General features: G+C 41.8%; 1 protein-coding gene across 1 annotated transcript in view; it reads left to right on the forward strand.

Moving 5' to 3' along the window:
* Positions 1-19,425, forward strand: part of BLTP1 (bridge-like lipid transfer protein family member 1) — a 210,527-nt gene that overhangs the window by 101,672 nt on the left and 89,430 nt on the right. Inside the window, 9 exon segments of the mRNA XM_078148243.1 lie at positions 4,090-4,287; positions 5,154-5,365; positions 7,598-7,749; positions 11,197-11,347; positions 11,738-11,890; positions 13,555-13,795; positions 14,583-14,731; positions 17,529-17,748; positions 18,591-18,749. Of these exon segments, the coding sequence (XP_078004369.1) occupies positions 4,090-4,287; positions 5,154-5,365; positions 7,598-7,749; positions 11,197-11,347; positions 11,738-11,890; positions 13,555-13,795; positions 14,583-14,731; positions 17,529-17,748; positions 18,591-18,749 (1,635 nt within the window).

Here is a 19,425-nt window from a genome sequence, read left to right on the forward strand (position 1 = left end):
AAATGCTAATGATCAAACTCAAAGCACTATATGAATGTAAGGTCTTGTTACTGTCTTGTCTGTGGAGCAAGGACTGATGGTAGAATGTGGAGGGGAAGGAGTATCCAGGTAGGTTGGAAAGACAGGTTAGAGCCAGGTGATGAAGGGCTTTAAAAGCCAAACAAAGGAGTTTATATTTGATCCTAGAAGCCATAGGAAACCACTGGACTCAGGTGAAGAGGGGAGTGACGTGGTCAGATTCGCAGTCAAGGAAAATGATTTTGGTGACATGCAGCTCTGTGGACTGCTCTGGTGACTGGGGAGTCACTCCCCACAAGTGGGGAGAACAGTTAAGCTGTTACACTGATCCAGGCGAGAGGGGATGAGGGCCTGGACCAAGGTGGGAGTAGAGAGAAGGGGCCACATGGCAGAGATGTTTGTGAAAGCAGAAACAAGAGGATTTGGCATCTGATTGGATGTGTGGTGTGATGGGGAATGAGGAGTTGAGGTTGATGCCAAGTTTACAAACCCAAGGCGGTGAGAGCTTGATGGTGCCTTTGACAGAAATCAGGAAGTTTGGAAAAAGACAGGTCTTATGGGGAAAGAAAATGAGTGCAATTTTTGAAATTGAGGTTTCATATGTCTCCATGACACCCAGTTTGAAATGTCTAACGGGTAATTGGTGATTTAGGACTAAAATAGAGGCTGGATTTGTGGAGTTGACAGTTAAAACCCATGGAAGCTGATGAAGTTACTAAGAGAGTACAGGGCAGAATTCTTAACATTTTGGGGGGGTCATGGACCTTTTGGCAGCCTAGTAAAGCTCATGGATCAGCTCAGAGTAATGCTTTTAAATATATAAAACATAAGCTTGCAAAGGAAGGACAGTGATATTGGACAAGTGATTGAGTGAATGGTAAGTTTTAAATGAAGGAGTGGATTTGGGCACATTTAGAGACAGTAGAGGAGAAGTTGGAGACTTGAGGGTAGGGGGACAATGGAGGATGAGGCCATTGTAGAAGACAGAGCATGATGTGATCAGATATCCCAGTAAAGGGCTTAGCCTTGACAAGAAGGGTTATCTCTTGGTCAGAGACTTCAGCAAGGGAGGACAATGTAGGAGATGTTGAAAAGGGGCTTGAGACAAAGAAGGGCCCGAGTTTTCTCCAAAACTTTGGAGGTAAAAACTCAGCTAACAGAGAGGGAGGAGGAAGGATAGGGGTTTCAGGAAGGGAGAGAATATTCACAGTAGGTTTTGTAGGGAGTGAAATAGCAGCTATCTTATGGAGGAATTAAAGGGCGTCCTTGTTGCAGTGAGGGCATGGGCGAGGTGTGATGACATGGATTTGTATTTTACCCGGGTAACATGGATGTGGGCTTTCCTCCAGCTTCGTTCAGCAGCTCCTGAGTGAGAGAGGAGGAAGGCAGATGATGGTGGTCATCCAAGGCTGAGGTTTGGCCAGAGAAAAGTGGTCGCAGGGCCAGAGGCAAGGGATTCGGGAGCTGAGGACAGTGAAGAACTGAAAAGGATATGAGATCCTACAGTGCTCATTGTTGGTTAATTGTGCAGAGCATTTGATTCAATAGAGGAAAATCTCCCATGCATGTGTTGAGTTCACTCATGAGTCCTCAGTGGTCACAGAGAGACCTTTTTAGTGAATCTCTTAGCACCATCATCAAGCAAGGCATGAAACAGGAGCCCAGAGGCGTTTGCCGCTCCCGCGGAGTTCTGTTCATTGAAGAGTCCAAATGGCAGGAGGCTGTCCTCCTGTCCCCAGTCAGCTGGAGTCTCTGCAGGGAAGCCAGCTGCTGACTCTTCCAAGAGACTGATCTTCTGGCCTGGGTCTGCATGCACCAGCAAGACTCATCAAATAACTGAGCAGTTTTGCTCTAGAATAAAGATGCATCTGGCTCAGGTCCAGGAAGGAGGCCCAGAGGTCCCCTGACCTCACCAGAAGGCCAGGGAAGACAAGTAGAAGCAGAGCTGCTAGGTCCTCTGTTCCCTTCACAGTGCTTGGGCTGGACCCTTTGTAGCTGTCAATTTAAAACTGCCCTACCTGTTCCTTGCCTTTCTCTCTGTTCTGTTCCTGCATTGATCCCCTCCACACCCTCTGTGGTCCCATCATATTGGTGTGCTTGCTGTCCCTTACACACAGCAGTCTGTCTCTGTCCCTGCCTGTACGCTGGCTGTCTCCCCATGCCTAGAACGGTCAGTCTCTCTCCGTTTCTTTCCCTTGGCATCTTTTGCTTGCTTGAATATTTAGCTCACACTCAGGAGCCCTTTCCTGAATCTTCAGCTTGCAGGTACCTTGGGAAGGTGCGAGTCTCCTACATTTCGTACTTAAGTCTCCTGGCTGTCCTCTGGTCCATTTGGGGAGTTCCCCGGGGCTTCCCTCTTGTGACTCCTCTCCTTACCTCAGCTGACTCACAGTCCCTTTATCAGAGTTTGTACTGGCTAGCCAGGTGGGACACCTCCCTGATTTCCCCAGCTTCTGGCCCATCTACCTAATGGTTTCTTTTCCTCCTGACCAGTTCTGGCCATCTTTTTGTGCAGTTCTGACCTGGGTGGAAGGGCTTATTTCTGTTTTTCTTTTGTATCCTTTATCATTAATCTTTCTGGGGCCCTTTTTCAGTTGTTAACGGGGATTGATGTGGAGGATCAGGCTTTCTCTACAATCTTTTACATCACCATCTTACCCAGAGCTCCTCTCAGAGCATTCTTTTTAAAAACAGTTTTATCGCTATCTTTTGTTTTTATGTCACTTGAATTTCCCGCTGTACTGATCAACACATCAAAAAGAAAATCTAAAAATAGATTCAGTATTCATAGCTGTGGCCCTCCCACCCACCTCTGCAAAAGAGATGGGGGTGGGAGGATGGGGAGGCTCCTTCTCCTGTTTCTTTGGGGCCATACTTGTTCTTTATAATTTTACAGCATTCTCTGCTGTTTGTTTTGTGCTAGGTTTTTTTCCATTTGTGTTACTGTAGTCACAGTTCATGTTGTTTTCTGTCTCTGCTGACTTCACTCCATCAGTGCGTATGAGTGTTTCCATGCTTCTCTCTTCATCGTCATCATTTCTTACAGCACAGTAAGATTCCATCACCTTCATGTCCCCGAACTGATTTAGCCTTTCCCCAGCTGATAGACGTCTGCTTCTTATCCTGGACACGTTGATTTTGTTCGTGCAGAAATTGTTTCAATTTCATGCAATCCAAATGATGTGTTTTGTCTTTGGTAATGGTCTGTATTCTTTGCGTGGGATCTGTATAGCATGTAGTTTTCTCTTCTTGCTTATTTGCTTTTGGGTGCCATGGAAAGTGTCGCTGCTGATTTTTTTTAATTCTAAATGACCTGTTCCTGAATTACCTTAAAAAATCTTTTACAGCATAATGAAGACAGAGCTCTAATTATCTAAAGGGCACTTAGATGCAGATAACTTTCTGAGGGGATCTTTATTTATGTACCTCAGTTTACTATGTAGTGGTTTTCTGGTTTAGTCCAAGCATGATTTTTTTTCATTTTTCACAAGTAGGGAGGCTGAGAAGTAAATGGATTTTGTTTTGCTTTGTTTTGTCTACATGGTGATGAGTAAATGGAATGTTCATGGTAGACATCTCCCAAGCTAAAATTACGGTCGTCTTCGGTTTTTTTCCCCCATCAGTTTTTATTCTAGATTTTTAGGGTAGTTTTCTTTCCAGAGCTGAATTCAGTCAAATTGCCTTTGAAGAGTTATATCCTATTTCTCAGATTTTCCTCTTTTAAAAAAAATAAACAAAAGCTATATATTACCTAAAGAGTATTTGAGAATTTAAAAAGCCTTTATGCCAATGAAATACATATTATCTTTTTTTTTTATAATTTTTGTCTGTCCGTAGTTAAAATTGTTCATAAGAACTTAAAGCATGGGGCAGTTGGTGGAGCAGTGGATAGAGCACTGGCCCTGGAGTCAGGAGAACCTGAGTTCAAATCCAGCCTCAGACCAAACACTTGACACTCACTAGCTGTGTGACCCTAGGCAAGTCACTTAACCCCAACGGCCTAAAAAAAAAATAATAATGACTAAAAGCACCAATGACAGAAAGGTGTCATCTACTTTCTTTTGGAAATAGATAATGGGACCTGTGCCATTACTGCTATTCCTTTTGAGAAGTCAAAGGTTTTATTTACTCTTGAAGAGTTGGATGAATTTACTTTTGTGGATGAAACTGATCATCAAGCCATTCCAGATGTCGCTCGGGTCGGCCCTAGCCAGGAAAAGTGGGGCTGGATCATGTTTGAGTGTGGCCTGGAAAACCTGACCATAAAAGGTGAGCATCACGTGGGGAGGTGGTGCTGGGGATTTTTACGACCAAATCCAAGAAGATGTTTGGAGTAGATGTGTCACTGCTCTCCTGAAGGCGATACCTGGAGAACGGTCGGCAGCCAGATCTTCATGAAGCACCCAGCCTACCAGGCGTTGGGGAGACAAAGTCAAAAATGAAGTAGTTGATATCCCCAAGGCACGCAGATGGTTCTGTTTGTTAGAGTGGGGGGGCGAGTGGGTGTGGGGAGCAGGAACCAGAAGAGGCTTTTCATGGAGAAAGTGGAGTTTGAGCTGAGATTTTAGGGAAACAAGGAAGAGTAAAAAAGGTAGAGGGTTTGGGGTACAAAGACAAAAATTGATGCCGTCAGGGGAGCTTGCATTCTGTCAGGAGAAACAACAAAGACCTTCTTAGCAGTTGTCGAGCTGCAGCCCGAGGGCCAGATCCAGCTGCCACTTGCTTTTTACAGCCAAGAATGATTTTTAGTTTCCTGAATACAGTTTTATTGTATTGCAGGCGGGATTTGGCACATGTGTTTCAGGCTGGGAGATGCCCAGTGAGAAGGCATGAAGACTATAGGACATGGAGGAGGGGTTGTGTGGGTGTGTTGCATGTCTGTGTCTGTGTGTTTAAAAAGAGCGAAGTTTAATCTTCATAAAGCTTTCAGTTGTAGTTCTAGAATACTATTGAGAATATAAGCTCTGCTTTCTTCAAATAGCAACTCCTACTGATTTTTTATGGAATCGTGTCTTTTTGGTAGAGAAAATGATAAAAAAAAACCCTTTGTTCAGGAATTTATACAGATACTTATGAGAATAACATTCAGACATTTTTCTGATCCTGGTTTAATAAGTGAACATCTGCCTTTATAGGAGGAAGACAGTCTGGTGCTATTTTATACAATACGATTGGAATTATGGGTAAATCTAATGCCACAGAGAGGGGCGGACTGCTGACGTCCAATAATTCTTCGGATTCCCCCACCGGCAGTGGTTATAATACAGACGTATCAGATGATAATCTTCCTTGTGACCGAATAAGTCCTTCCTCAGACATAAATGGAAATTCTATTTCAGATGAACAGGTTGGTGACTCAGCAGATTCCTGGAGCACTTTTGCTTGCTTTACTTTAAAAGTTTATTATATCTAATTAAATTGTTGATGTCAATGTTTTTTGAAAGATATTCTTTTGTCCACTTTATGGGTGGTGGGCTTTGTCTTTTCAGTCTTTGCGTTTCTCACATCTTAAATATAGTAAGCAGTCTGTTGTTGAACAAAAGAGTTAAGATGAGAAACTAAGGAAAATCAAGCTTCACTTTTAATACTAGAATAAAAGGCTTTTGTGGGGTTGAGACTTCATGGAAGTCTGCTCTTGAATGATGTCATTCAAGCACTAAATCTGTTTTTAGTCAGATTTTAAGTAACGAGCTTTGAGCGGGGCAGTCTGTTAAAATAAGCTATAGGTGGCACATCTTTTTTTTCCTCCAAAGACCTAAGATTTTTTGTTACTAAACATTGAATCCAAAAACAAATAAGCATATACAGAATAAGGAATAGAGTTGTATGTGCAACTTTGACATGTCATAACAGTTTAACAAAGTAAAACCAAACGATCAGATTAATCCTTAACAATTTTTTAAAAATATAGACCTTTTAAGACAATTCTGATTTTAATTTTTTATTGATATCCTTTGGTGTTTTTTTTTGTTTTGTTTTTTTTGAGGTACGGGGTTAAGTGACTTGCCTAGGGTCACACAGCTAGTGTCAAGTGTCTGAGGTCAGATTTGAACTCAGGTCCTCCTTCCTCCAGGGCTGGTGCTCTACCCACTGCGCCACATAGCTGCCCCTGATAACCTTTGTTTTTATGTTGTCTGTAGTTCCCAACATGTTCTTCCTTGCCCCTAGAGAACTATTCTTTATAACAAAGAATGGAAAAGGAGGGGAAAAAATAAAATTTAGGAAAACCAACATTTTAAAAATTCTGATTTGTGTATGCTGTTCAGTGCCCACCATCCCAGATTTGTACAAAGAAAGTGGAAGAGAAGAGGCGTCTTCTTTCTGTCCCCTGTGACCAAGCTTGGTCATTATTATTTGACAGCTGTCAGTTTCGATTCTTTTGTTGTTATCATTTACATGATTGCAATTGTGTATTACACAGTTCATTTTGTGAATTGTATACTTTGCTTTTGCATCGATTTATATAACTCTATGTTCTTCTGCAGTCATATTTATTTCTTTTTATAGCCCAATAATATTTAGTTACATTTATTTATGTATCACAATTTATTTAGTCATTCCCCAGTTGATGGGCATCTACTTTTGAAAAAACATTTATTAGTAAATGAATAAACAAGTACAGTTTCTCCATGTGCCCTTCTAAGTCCATCCAAAATTCTGTTATCTTTGGCATAATTTAAGAGTGTGTGTACACACACACACACACACACACACACACACACACACAAGAATTTAGTATATCCCTCATTGTTGCAGTGGTTTCATCTGTTTGATTGATTAAAAAAAATACTCTACATGTTACTACTTTTTCTTCCAATCTTAGAAATGGTTTAAAAATGTTTAGGTAAACAATTCCATTATTTCATTTTATGATGTTTTTGAGAAACAGGTTTTTCAGCCCTCTTCTTTTCATTGGGTTATGTGTCTGTGTTCTCTGCTCTGTTCTACAATGATACATGTGACCCTCTTTCTTCAGAATCAGACGGTTATTATAGAGAAGAGCTCTTGCAGGCTCATGCGTGGAAGAAAACATTTCTTCTGCGTCCGTGTTCTGGAGAATTTAAATACCAGAATCGACAGAGTATCCCTGTTGGAGGCACCGGAACTCTGAGCCACAAATTGGGACTTTGAGAAGTCTTGGTTATAGATAATGTTTTATTGTCACGGTTAAGAAAGAATGCTTTGCTGGGAGGTAGGGAGACCCATGTTTTTGTCCTCATGCCACCACTTCCTCCCTGTGTGACATGGGAGTCCTTTAACTACCCTGGGCTTCAACTGACTTATTGGTAAAATAGGCATAAAAATAATGCCCAGGCTAGCTGAGGGCAGAAGAGAGACTAGGTGATTGTCTTAGGATTTGTTACAGGCCTGCAGAATTTTTTCCCCTGCGAGGCAGTGGGGTGAAGTGATTTGCCCAGGGTTACACAGCTAGTAAGCGTCAAATGTCTGAGGCCAGATTTGAACTCAGGTCTTCGTGAATCCAGGGCCAGTGCTCTGTCCACTGCGCCACCTAGCTGCCTACAGAATTTTAACGGTAATTAATGTCTGTTGATTTGTGTCTTTTTGCGTATGTATGCAGGATGAAGGAGTTGAATCAGATGATTTGAAAAAAGATCTCCCTCTAATGCCTCCCCCTCCGGATTCCTGCAGCATGAAGTTGACTATCAAAGAAATTTGGTTTAGTTTTGCTGCTCCGACCAATGTGAGATCACCTGCACACACCTTTTCTAGGTGAGGCTACAAAAATTCATGCATTTGGATGTTTGAGTTCTGTTTCATACTTTGTAGAATGCTTTTTCAGTTTCGCATATTTCTTGAAATGTATGTTGCTGTGATCATCTGGGCACCTCCTCGTGATGTGGAGGTGACCTTGGATTTCGGAAGGCAGTGTGTACTAGCTGAGTTCAGGGCCAGACGTGTTCTACCCAGGGCGAGGCTTCAGACTGTGGACCCAAGGACAAACTGACTCTTCAGAGATCAGCTTAGCAAAGGTCAAAAAGGCCAATTGTCCAGTTGGCCACAGAGGAATGGAAGGTTTTGTTTTGGTTTTTTACCACTACAAGTCTCAAAGACCATCCACTAAGTTATTGGTCTCTGCCAGAGAGACCACTGTCCACTGAAGTGTGGGAAGAAAAGTTGGAACTTGTGTCTATATTGTTTTTATGAAAAAAGAAGAAAGAAATGGAGCTTTCTTAATATTTAATGTATGGACTGACACTGGTTCCCTCGCTTGGCCTAAATTTATGCGGTCAGGGTCTCCTGCGGGACAAGGGCTTATCTTGTCAAAGGCTCCTGAAGTCTTAGGTTTAGAAATCTAGCCCAACTCCATTATTGTAGGAAATTTGTACAAGTATTATTAGTTTTTATTGAGCAAAAATATTTCTGTGTCACTCATAAAATAAAAAAATTTGAAAATGTGATTTTATCTTCCATCTCATCATCTTCAGTTTCTATTTTTATATTTTAATGTGCACACTATATGATAGTTCAGTAGTGAACACATATCACTTATAAATAAAAAGACATGTTTTAGTAGTGCATGCCCCAAAATTGTTACTGATGAGAATGCATGATTGAAACCATTTAGAGACCACTGTCCTGAAGCATGGGGAAGGTTTTAATTTGCATCATTTGAATGCCTATATGGACATCAGGCAGCCTTGACATGTGCTCAGCTGAGTCTGAGAGAGAATTTTCATGGCAGAAAAGGCACCAGGATTCCTAGGATCACCTGCTAGTGGGTTTTTTAACCATTGGATCTCAGTTTGTCCATCTTTAAATGACTATGAAACTACCTTCTTGACTGAAGTGTTGAGGGTTAGTGAATTAATGATTCCAGTTCTATTTATCTGAAGCATAAAAATTATGGACTTACTGTGAAGGTACTTTGAGTGCTTCATTAATATCTGTATTACTACACTTTTTTGTAGACATTTAGGTGCTTTAAAAAGTTGTAACACTAAGTGAAACACGGTGATTGTCCAAAATTATTGGCTTTAAAGTTCTGTGTGGTGAGGATAAGGTCATGAAACAAGAGGAGTGTGGTTTTTTAAACATCTTGTAAAAATCACCCTTGCCATTAATGCCTAGAGATTTAATTATATATACATTTAGATTTTATAATTTGTTTTTAAGTAATGGACTCTGCATTTTTTAAACATTGTAAAAATATTCTCTTTGCCTGAATGTGTGTCAGTCAGCTAGCATTGATTAAGCTCCTATTCTGTGCCAGATATGGTGCTAGGGGCTGGAAATGCAAAGACAAAACTGAAACAGATGCTGTCCTCAGGCAGCTTACAGCAACATGGTGGAAACCAGCACATACACGAGGAGGCAGATGCCGGGCAGACTGGCCCTCCCCCTCTGCGAAGGAGCGGAACGGGAGCGTCGTCTTCCAGCTCGTCTTGTGTGGTCGTCGTCAGTGCGGACTTTACCGTGTTTATCCCGCTTGCTTTGTTACGTTAGGCTGTGTAACTGCTGGCTTCTCTGTCGTCGTTCCTTACAGCACAGTAATGCTCCCTTGCGTTCATGTGCTCCAGAATGTGTCTGTTTCTCATTCTTTCCTATCACAAAAAGTGCTTCTGTGTGTATTTCACTGTACATTCGGGCTTTCTTCTTGTCAGTGAATGCCTTGGGGTATAAGCCTCGTGGTAAATCTCTGGGTCCAAGGGAATCATTTTATTTGCGTAGTTCCCAATGGTTTCCATCATGGTTGTACTGATGAAGAGCTCCACCGATGCCTGCCTGCCCCACACCTCCAGTATTGACAGTTTCCATCTTTGGTCATCTTTGCTAACGTGCAGAGTGGGAAGTGAAACTTCAGTGTTGGCTTATTCCATATGTTGGCCTAATTTTTTTTTCTGCTCTTGTTTTCCTTCTGTCTGTATGAGTCTGTCTGCTTCTGGGTGACATGGCCTTCTTTTAGCTCTCCTACAATCACTCCCTCAGTGTTTTACCATCTCCCAAGGGGTCAAGTAGTATCTCTGTACAGATAACTTCTGTCTGTCTTTCCCAAATCTCTTTTGATCTGTGTTTCAGCATCTACAGCTCAGCTGCCTCTGAGATAGCTCTACTTGGAGGTCCCCTGGGCACCTCAGATTCACTGTGTCCTAAAGGAAGCACCTTATCCTACCCCCTCTTTCATACTTCTCAGTTGGTGTTGAGAGCACTACTCATCGTCCCAGGTTTCTGACTTCAGAATCATCTATGTACCCATCTACCCTTTTCCTGACCTTCCAATGTCCATTCAGTTGCCATATCTCTTAATTCTGCCTTTAAAACATCTCTTGTATCCATATCCTTTCTTTCTCACAAGCCTGCCAACCAAGGTCAAGTTCTCATTATGCCTCCTGGACTATTGTAACAGCCCCCTCATTGGCTCTCCTGCTTCCTTTCTTCCATCCACTCCGTCCTACCCACTCCGACCAAGCTAATTTTTAGAAGGCATAGGCCTTACCACAGTCTGCCTACAACCTACCTTTCTGACCTCATTTCCCACTGCTCCCCTTCATCTGCTCTCAGAGCTCACCAGTTTGGACTACCACATGTACCCTTTTCCCAGAAGACATTCCACCTCTCTCCTTCCCGTGTTTGCAGAGGATATCCTATGTGCCTGAAGTGTGTGGCCCCTCGTCTCCACTTTACTCTGACTCCTCCTGCTCCTCAAAGCTCAGTCTGGCTGCTGCTTCCTCTTAGGATCATAGATATAGAGCTGCAAGTGGTCTTAGAAGCCACCAAGTTCAGCTTTCTCATTTTACACACAGGGAAACTGAGGCCCAGAGAGGTTACGTAATTGCTCAAGGTCACATTAACTTGTAGGTGTTTGAAGTGAGACTTGGACCCAGGTCTTCCTTCCTCCAGCCCACCATCTTATTCACTCTCCCTTGAAGCCTTCCTCTTGTGGGAAGAGAATGAGTCATTCTTTCATTTCTCAGATTTCCTCACATTATACTCTTTGTTTTTGTCTTGATGTTCACAGCGTGGTGATATTTTCAGATTTGCCTTACGAAGAAAATGTCCGTTAAGACACTTTGTAAACCATGCGGTAGGTCAGCCGGCTTGAGAGCATCACATCCGTCTATTTTAGATTGGGTGAATAGAAGTCCACCCTTAATGGATGAGGACACATCATTGAAATATAAATGCAGGCTGCTAATGAGTGATGTTTCTTGTTACTAGGCAGCTGAACCTTCTGAGTACTGCTACTCCTGCTGTGGGTGCGTGGCTTGTCCCCATTGACCAACTCAAATCATCTTTAAACAAATTAGAGACTGAAGGAACCTTAAGAATTTGTGCTGTGATGGGATGTATAATGACAGAAGCCTTGGAGGTATGTACGTGCTATCGGCATTTTTTTTAGATTTTTTGTTTTTGTTTTTGTTTTTTGGTTTTTGCTTTTAGGCAATTGGGGTTAAGTGACTTGCCCAGGGTCACACAGCTAGTAAGTGTCAAGTGTTTGGTCTGAGGCCACATTTGAACTCAGGTCCTCCTGACTTCAGGGCCAGTGCTCTATCCATTGCACCACCTAGCTGCCCCGTCGGCATTTTTTTTAACAGAGAAAAAATGTAAAGCCCATTTTATTTGAGTAACTGCATTTCGCTTACGTTTTACCAGTACTATATTAGCCCACATGATATTTAATTACCAGTAAGTTCTTGTGTGGAGGGGGATCTTTGATTGTATCCATATGCCATTTTCTAATATTTGCTCTTTGTTGCAGAATAAAAGTATGCACTTTCCTCTAAGAAGCAAGTACAACAGACTTACTAAGCTTGCTCGTTTTCTCCAAGAAAACCCTTCATGTTTACTTTGCAATATTTTACACCACTACCTCCACCAGGCAAATTATTCCATCATTGATGATGCTACAATGGTGAGTTACTAAAACCAAGAACTAGTTTCCAACCTGGGGAAACCTCAGTCCTCTTGAGGGCCTCTGACCCACAGGGGGAAAAAAAATGAAGTCCCAAAGATCAACATTCAACTTAGGTTTGGCTTTGAATTTCGTATTTTAAATTTAAGTTTCAAAATTATGCATGCAGAATTTTCTTTAATGGGTATAGCTTAGTTTAAAAGATACTGTGTTTCCACATTCTGTCCAATTCAGGGGAACTAGAATAGAAAAAGAAAGCAGGGATGACAGAGAAAAAGCTGATGAGAGACATACATGAATAAGGGTAGGAAAAAAAAAAGGCCTGAAAAAGATTCAGTAGATTTAGGGCATCACTGTGAGCTAAGTTTTGTGTTTCCTGTCTTCAAAGCGCTGGTGGACTAGGCCTGCCTCAGGACATTCCCAGGGGTCCCTGGTTCATTAGGGGGACGGCTGCGAGAAGAAGTCTCAGAGCTGACTCTTGGGCTGTGCCCTCGGAGCAAGCCTCGGAGGCAAGAAGGATGCTCCCTCATGATGGTCTTGTACCAAATGAGCAGGAAGCAAGGCTGCGGCCAGAGCCCTCAGGGCCCTGAGCCAGTCAGATCTCAGGGACAGTTTCACTCCCTTCCAACAAAAGCCTGGCTTGGCTTGCGTGGGGCAGGGATCCACAGAGGCTCTTGCTCCCACTGACCATGAAAGCATTAAGACAGTATCAGTCGCCTTGGAAAAGCCAATTAACTGGTTTGTCCACTGGGCCCAGCTCTTTGCTTTTATTTGTGAAACTGTCAGAAGTGCTCAATGGAGCAGTTACAGTGAGGTAGAGTCTGCAGTGGAGTGACGGCATCCAGAGTGAACTGAAGTAGTTACATGTTGATATGATCTAGTTATTGTTTGTTTCTTTTGTTTTTTGGCTAGCAAACGGGGTTAAGTGAGTTGCTCAGGGTGACACAGCTAGAAAGTGTTATGTATGTGAGGTCAGATTTGAACTCAGGTCCTCCTGAATCCAGGGTTGGTGCTCTATCCACTGTGCCACCTAGCTGCCCCGATATGATCCGGTTATGTCTTGGTTTTGTTCTTTGGACACAGAAGGCCAGATTGGCCTTTTTTTTTTTTAAAGACATGCCTCTTGTTTGACTGAAGGACTAGTTAAATGGATAAACACAAAGGAAATCAGTCACTATCTCTACAAGGGCATTTTTTAAGAAAACATATTCTAACAACACATAGAGTAAATGCTTTTTTAAAATTGGAAACCTGTTCTTTTGAATTCCCAAACCTCAATATTAAATTTTGCTGCAAATACTTGTAATCCTCCAGAAAATTTGCCCTTCATTTGCATTCGACTTATCCACAGAACAGCTGTCATTTTTCTACCTTTGGCAATGTCACATTTTCCTCACATATTTAAAACAAAACTGGATGACCTCCAAAGTCTCTTCCGTCTCTAGTTATGATGTTGGTGATGACTTGATTTCTGTGTGATGGGATACTTAGCTACCTCATTGGTTACTTGAATTTTGCATCATTTTGAATCATCCTGGGGCAGGTATGAAGGGCTGCTTCCACTCAAGCATTATTTGTCATGTTACACACTGAGTTGCCCCCACCCAGTCCATCATTTCCTCTTCATTTTTGGAAGGCTGTTTTAAACTGTCTTATTGTTACAGAGTGATGGACTTCCTGCCTTAGTAACTTTAAAAAAAGGTCTGGTTGCCCTTGCCAGGCAATGGATGAAATTCATTGTGGTCACACCAGCTTTTAAAGGTGTCAGCTTGCACAGGCCAGCTCAGGCCTTGAAACCCCAGGCTGTGGTGAGCCATGACCATGAGGACGGACTGGGACTAGACAGTGCTGGTGGTCTTCAGAGCGATACCAGTGCTGATGGTGCCGAATTTGAATTCGATGCAGGTAATTTTGTAATCTGAGTTTTTGCCTACTCTTTATAGGATGTTTTCTCACAACAGTGAGGACACTAATATTGATGGTATTTACAATTAAATTAAAATATGTTTGGAGAACAAAATATGTTTGGAGAACAAAAAGGTCCCCAGCCTTTTTCATTGATGGATCTATTTTTTATTTTCCTAAAAATCTTAATATTACAGTGGAGGGGAACTAATGATATAATCACTGATGGTGCTGAATTAGAGTTGGTGACGGCAAGCCCCATGCTATTGATGCAGTCATTTAGATTAATTTTTGCTTATGCTTCTGCTATATTAAATAATTAGAAATAAATTAGAAAAGAGAGGCCAAATGACTGTCCTAATAAATATGAGTAACAGAGTGAAGATGAATGTCTTAATTATATACTAATTGCTTAGGGTACTACTTCATCTTTTCCCCTTTGGGGAAGCTTTAAAATTTATTATTTAACTACCCTCAAAAACATGTCCTGATGCATATGAAAATATTATGCTTCTTGAACATCAGTACAGGTTTCTTAGGTTCATATGATTTGTGTATGGATTCAAAGACTTGAATGAAAGATATTTATTTTTTTCATGATATTGAGGGAAGACAGTTATATTAGTGGAGAATGAAGGAGTGATTTTGAAAAGGAAAGTGAGCATTTAACACAGATCATTTGCCATGGGAGCATGTAAATTTGCATACAGTTGTCCCAGTCTGTACTTGGATTTGTGGTCAAAGACAGATCAATTTATAGTTGATTAATTGATTTTTAATGTTCTAGCTACTGTCAGTGAACATACAATGCTTCTAGAGGGAACAGCCAACCGGCCTCCGCAAGGGGGCGTTTCTTCTGGACCTGTAAGTGGAGCTGAGATCATGAGGAAATTGTCAAAGACACACACCCACAGTGACTCGGCTTTAAAAATAAAGGTATGTGACAGTTGCTTGGGTTATTTTGTTTTGCTTTGTTTTTCTTCACCATGTGCGTTTAGGTGAAGAGGTCATGACTTTTTAAAAAACGGTTTGGGATTTCCTATTAATATATTTTGTTAGGCCAAATGATTTTCAGTTTTGAATTAAATGTCACTAGAAATTATAAGCATATTCTTTTGAATAGATATAAGCATTAACAAATAATGGTACTCGGTGCTCAAGGCTGGACAGCAAGTACCAAATGATAATACCAAGTTTAATTTAATTTAATTTAATTTGTATTTTTAAGACTATACCAATCAAATTCCCAGAAGAATAATTTATAAAACTTGACAAAACAATAATAAAAATAACATCCATTTAAGTAATTTTTGGTGGTGGTTGTTTCCATTTACATTGTTGTAGTGGCTCTGTTTGCTTCACTTTTCATCAGTTCATGTAGCTCTTCCCGTGATTTCTCTGTGCTCATGTTTATTGTTTCTTATATCGCAGTTACATCCATGTACCACAGTTTATTTAGTCATTCCCCAGCTGGTTGGCATCTGCTTGGTTTCTAGCCCTTTGTTACTAAGAAAAGCATTGCTATACGTATTTTGGTATACATAGAACCTTTTTGTCTTTGGCCTGACTCAAATATATGTTTAAGAGTGGTGTCTCTGGGTCAAAGGGTATGGACATTTTAGTCACTCTCTTCCTTTCCAGAATAGTTGGACAGTTCCACTAACAGCCTTGGTCTACTTATCTTTCCACAAGCCCTGCAACAATGACCATTCTCAGCTTTTGTCATCTTTTGCTGAGTAAATTAAAAGCTCAGAGTTTTGATTTCCCTTTCTTTTGGCATATTCTTTCATGTGGCTATTAATAGTTAGCAGTTCTTCTTTTACGAATTGTTTGTTTATATACTTTGACCATTTATCTATTGGGAAATGAAATCTCCACCTTCGTTAAGTACACTCAGAGGACCCTGGGAGTAGGGAAGCTTTGTAAGCCTGGGTTGCCTCAATGAATAGGAATCTCCTCCTTCAGCATAGAACTTCACCTGGCTCCCTATGGGCTACCTAAAGTAACTTAGTCAGTGCCCTTTGACATCACTGGGGGAAGCCTCTTGGAACATCTATGAATTTATAGCCCTTTATAACAGCAAAAATCTGGGATCTGTCTTTCCACTGAGTATTGTGAATATGTTTTTTCTTTATTTCCTGTTTGGGTCTACATTGTTCAATGCTTTTGGTTTTATAAAGGAATGAATGGTGTAATGAATGAAAAAGTCGTTATCAAACACTCACTTTGTGATAAGTGCTGTCGATACAAACAGAAAAGCAAGGTAGCCCCATTGCCGAGGAGTTGAGAGAGGCCAGGAGAGAGGCCAGGTATAGAGAAAGTTTCAACTGCAAGTCTGATGAAGGTCACAGTGGTCCTTGGCATGCAGCATGGCTTCTTCTCGGGGGCCAGTTTAGTTCACAAAACCTTGTCAGTTTCTGATACTGAAGTATTTGATAGGGCCCAAGGACGTGGGCCTCCAGCTGTTCTGGCCCTTAGTCCTCGGGCTCCTCCAGAGGCAGTGGCCAGGTCCCTTCTCGGCAAGTGTCCTTCTTACGTGAATGATGGCTGTGGTGGCCAGGGCACAGCCAGGCCCAGCGGGCCGGTGGGTGCTGCTGTTCTGGGGGCTCTTGGCTTATTTTCCTGTTGGCAGTAGTGGTCCTTGGTGGTGGTGCAGAAGGCAGGCCCCTTCTCCACTTTAATTCGCTGTTGAAGGTATTGTGCAATGTGTTTAGAATCTTTACTTCAGTGTGTTTAAAACAACTTCTGTCTTCAAGTGTTTTAAATAGAGACAAAGTTGATAGGGCTGGCTTTCCTGGTTTTGCTTCCTTAAGTTAAGGCATGCACGTTACTGTGGTACATTGACGAAATGACAAGGCTCAGAGCCTCATGGCATTGCCAGTGTGTGCCCCTTGGCGAATGGCTTAGCTTCTCCGAACATCCTGTGTGTACATACACCGTGCCAGTGGCCAGTTGTCGGTTCTTGTGATTTCTAATCATTGTTAGTAGTGGCTAGACTCAGAGTCAAGGATACTCGAGTTTGAGTTTTGGTGCAGATGCTTACCCACTTTGTGACCCTGGGCACGTTCCTGAGAAATGAATTTGAATGACCAAGTATTTCTTAAGTGCCAGCCTCTCTGCTCAGTTCTAATAGTAGCACCTTCTTCATAGGATTCTTGTGAGCATTGAATGAGAAAATATGTGTAAGAGCACTTTGGGTACCTTAGAGGACTCTCTCAGTGCTAGCCATTAGCTGTTACCATGCAAACGTTAGCTGACAAGGTGTCACAGTTATCAGAGTGACTAGCACGAAGCCAGATCCTCGGTTACCCAGCAGGCAGTAGCCAGTCTGTGCTACTGACAGAGAGGAGGATAAAGAGGCATCCAGGCCAAGGAGGAGGGGCCATCCAAGGGCCCTGCTTGTCCTTGGATGGAGAAGGGGCAGGGAGGAGAAGGGTTCTGGGGGTGAGGGAGAGAATCCAGAAATGGAAATGGGAGACTGAGGATCCATTTCTTCTTATTCACAGTTTGGGGGTCAACCTGCCACCCAAGGGAGACTGAACTTGAACATCAGAGGCAACCATCGATTGCTCTTTGATGGTGGTTTTATTTATTTCTTTTTCCTGTCCTTAGGGACCCTATTCAAGCCTCCTTTTTATGCATTTATTGAAATTACAGGCCAGACTAAGATGGCTGCCAAGGTCCCTTCTGACTATAAAAATTCCATAATTCTTTCTGTGTGTTTCTTCTTCAGGGTATACATCCATACCATTCTCTGAGCTATACCAGTGGAGATACGGCCACCGATTCACCAGTGCACGTGGGTCGTTCTGGAATGCCCGTCAAAGAAAGTCCAAGAAAGGAAAGTCTGCTCAGCTATTTGACTGGGAGTTTTCCAAGCTTGCATAATCTCCTGGAAGGGACTCCTCAGAGAAGTGCTACAACAGTTAAAAGCAGTTCTCTGACAAGAACAGGTATTCCTTCTAGTTCAGCAAGCAAGCATTTATGAAGCACCTACTGTATTCAAGAAGCTGTGGTAGGTGCTTGAGATGTAGAGAGAAACAAATGAGGATCTATGTTCCCAAGAAGTGTATATTCTTGGGTTGGTAATGAGAAGGTTGCTCCTAAAGAAAAGTTGGGGGTGGGGCAGCTAGGTGGTGCGTGGATAGAGCACTGGCCCTGGATTCAGGAGGCCCTGAGTTCAAATCTGGCCTCAGACACATAACACTTACTAGCTGTGTGACCCTGGGCAAGTCACTTAACCCCATTGTCTAGCCCCCCCCCAAAAAAAGTTGGGGTTTGGGTCGTTTTTTCTTAAGGGAAACTAGTGTTTTTGGTGTAAATTTGGTTTTTCAGTGGAGGCTTCAACTGCACTGCAGCTTCGACTTAGTGCAGCTAAATTGTAAGTGTTCTGAGGGCGGGGATACATCACTACCCATGCCACGGAGGGGTCAGGACTGGTGGGTCGTGTCACCCTGTCATAGCTCATCTTTGGGAAACCGTTGTGTCAGTGGCAGTCCTTTTGTCTGTTTGTCCTCTCTGCTAAGTGCCTTTGGTTTTGGCATCATTGGCATTGATGATCCTGGTCATAAGAAGGGTTTCTTTCTGAACCAACTAGCAGATAATTTCATACCTCTTCCCAGTATGATAAAAATAAACTTTTGTGTCCTAACATCAGTATCACGTAGTATGATTTTATAAAAGAGACTGCAAAATACTTCGTGGCTATTGAGGAATAATTTCATGATAAGCTTTATTTGTCACTTTGCAAATAACACAATGAAAAATACTGTACTCAAGAAGTTTGTATTTACAGGAAACACGGTCGCCACAGACATGCTATCTGAACACCCTTTGCTCTCTGAGCCTTCCTCTGTCAGCTTCTATAATTGGATGTCAAATGCAGTGGGCAATCGAGGAAGCTTGGCGCAGGAATCTCCCGCTCCAAAGTCGGGACACAATAGTCTTCCAACAGGTATTGAGGAGTTGAGCTTCTCTTCATGTGCTTGGAAGTTTTTCGCTGTTCTTATTATCATGGAGTTCTACTTTTGAAATATGACAGATAGGAAGCTTGTGTGAAACATTTGTCTCTTCAAGAACTAGTTAAGAATTTGGAGGCTTTGAAGCACATTAAATTTTGTAGAAATTGATGTCGGTGGTTTGTGAAATGTGTTATCAATGCATTAAATAAGAGGATTTATGTCAAACTGTGTATCTTTGGGAAAGTAAATTTACCCAAATATGTAACCATATATAAATGACAACTTAAGACAAGATCATAGTGTATGTTTGAAGAATAGTTTCAAAAGAGAAAAAGAAAAAAAATGCAAGATAAAATTTTGATATTTTATACAGAGTGTGAATCTCTCTTTTTTTTTATATTATTGAGATTTCTCTGAGGCATAATATTCAGAACCAGCATTCATTCATTGAGGAACTATATAATGAGTGAATACTTTGTATAATGTCATCATTAGTCCTTGTGTAGTTTGCAGTTAAGATGCAAAGGACATTCCCTTCCATAAAAGTGAGGATTTTTTACTTGAAACTTGCTGTCTGGTTGTGGGGGGGGAAATCAAGACTTAGCAGCTCTGAGGTATCCCATCTGTAAGTAATGGTTTGTGGCAGGAGCAAAATTGAATGTTAGTTTC

This window comes from Phascolarctos cinereus, unplaced genomic scaffold (assembly GCF_003287225.1).
Source record: "Phascolarctos cinereus isolate Bilbo 61053 unplaced genomic scaffold, phaCin_HiC Scaffold_9;HRSCAF=440, whole genome shotgun sequence".
NCBI classification, from domain to species: Eukaryota; Metazoa; Chordata; class Mammalia; order Diprotodontia; family Phascolarctidae; genus Phascolarctos; species Phascolarctos cinereus.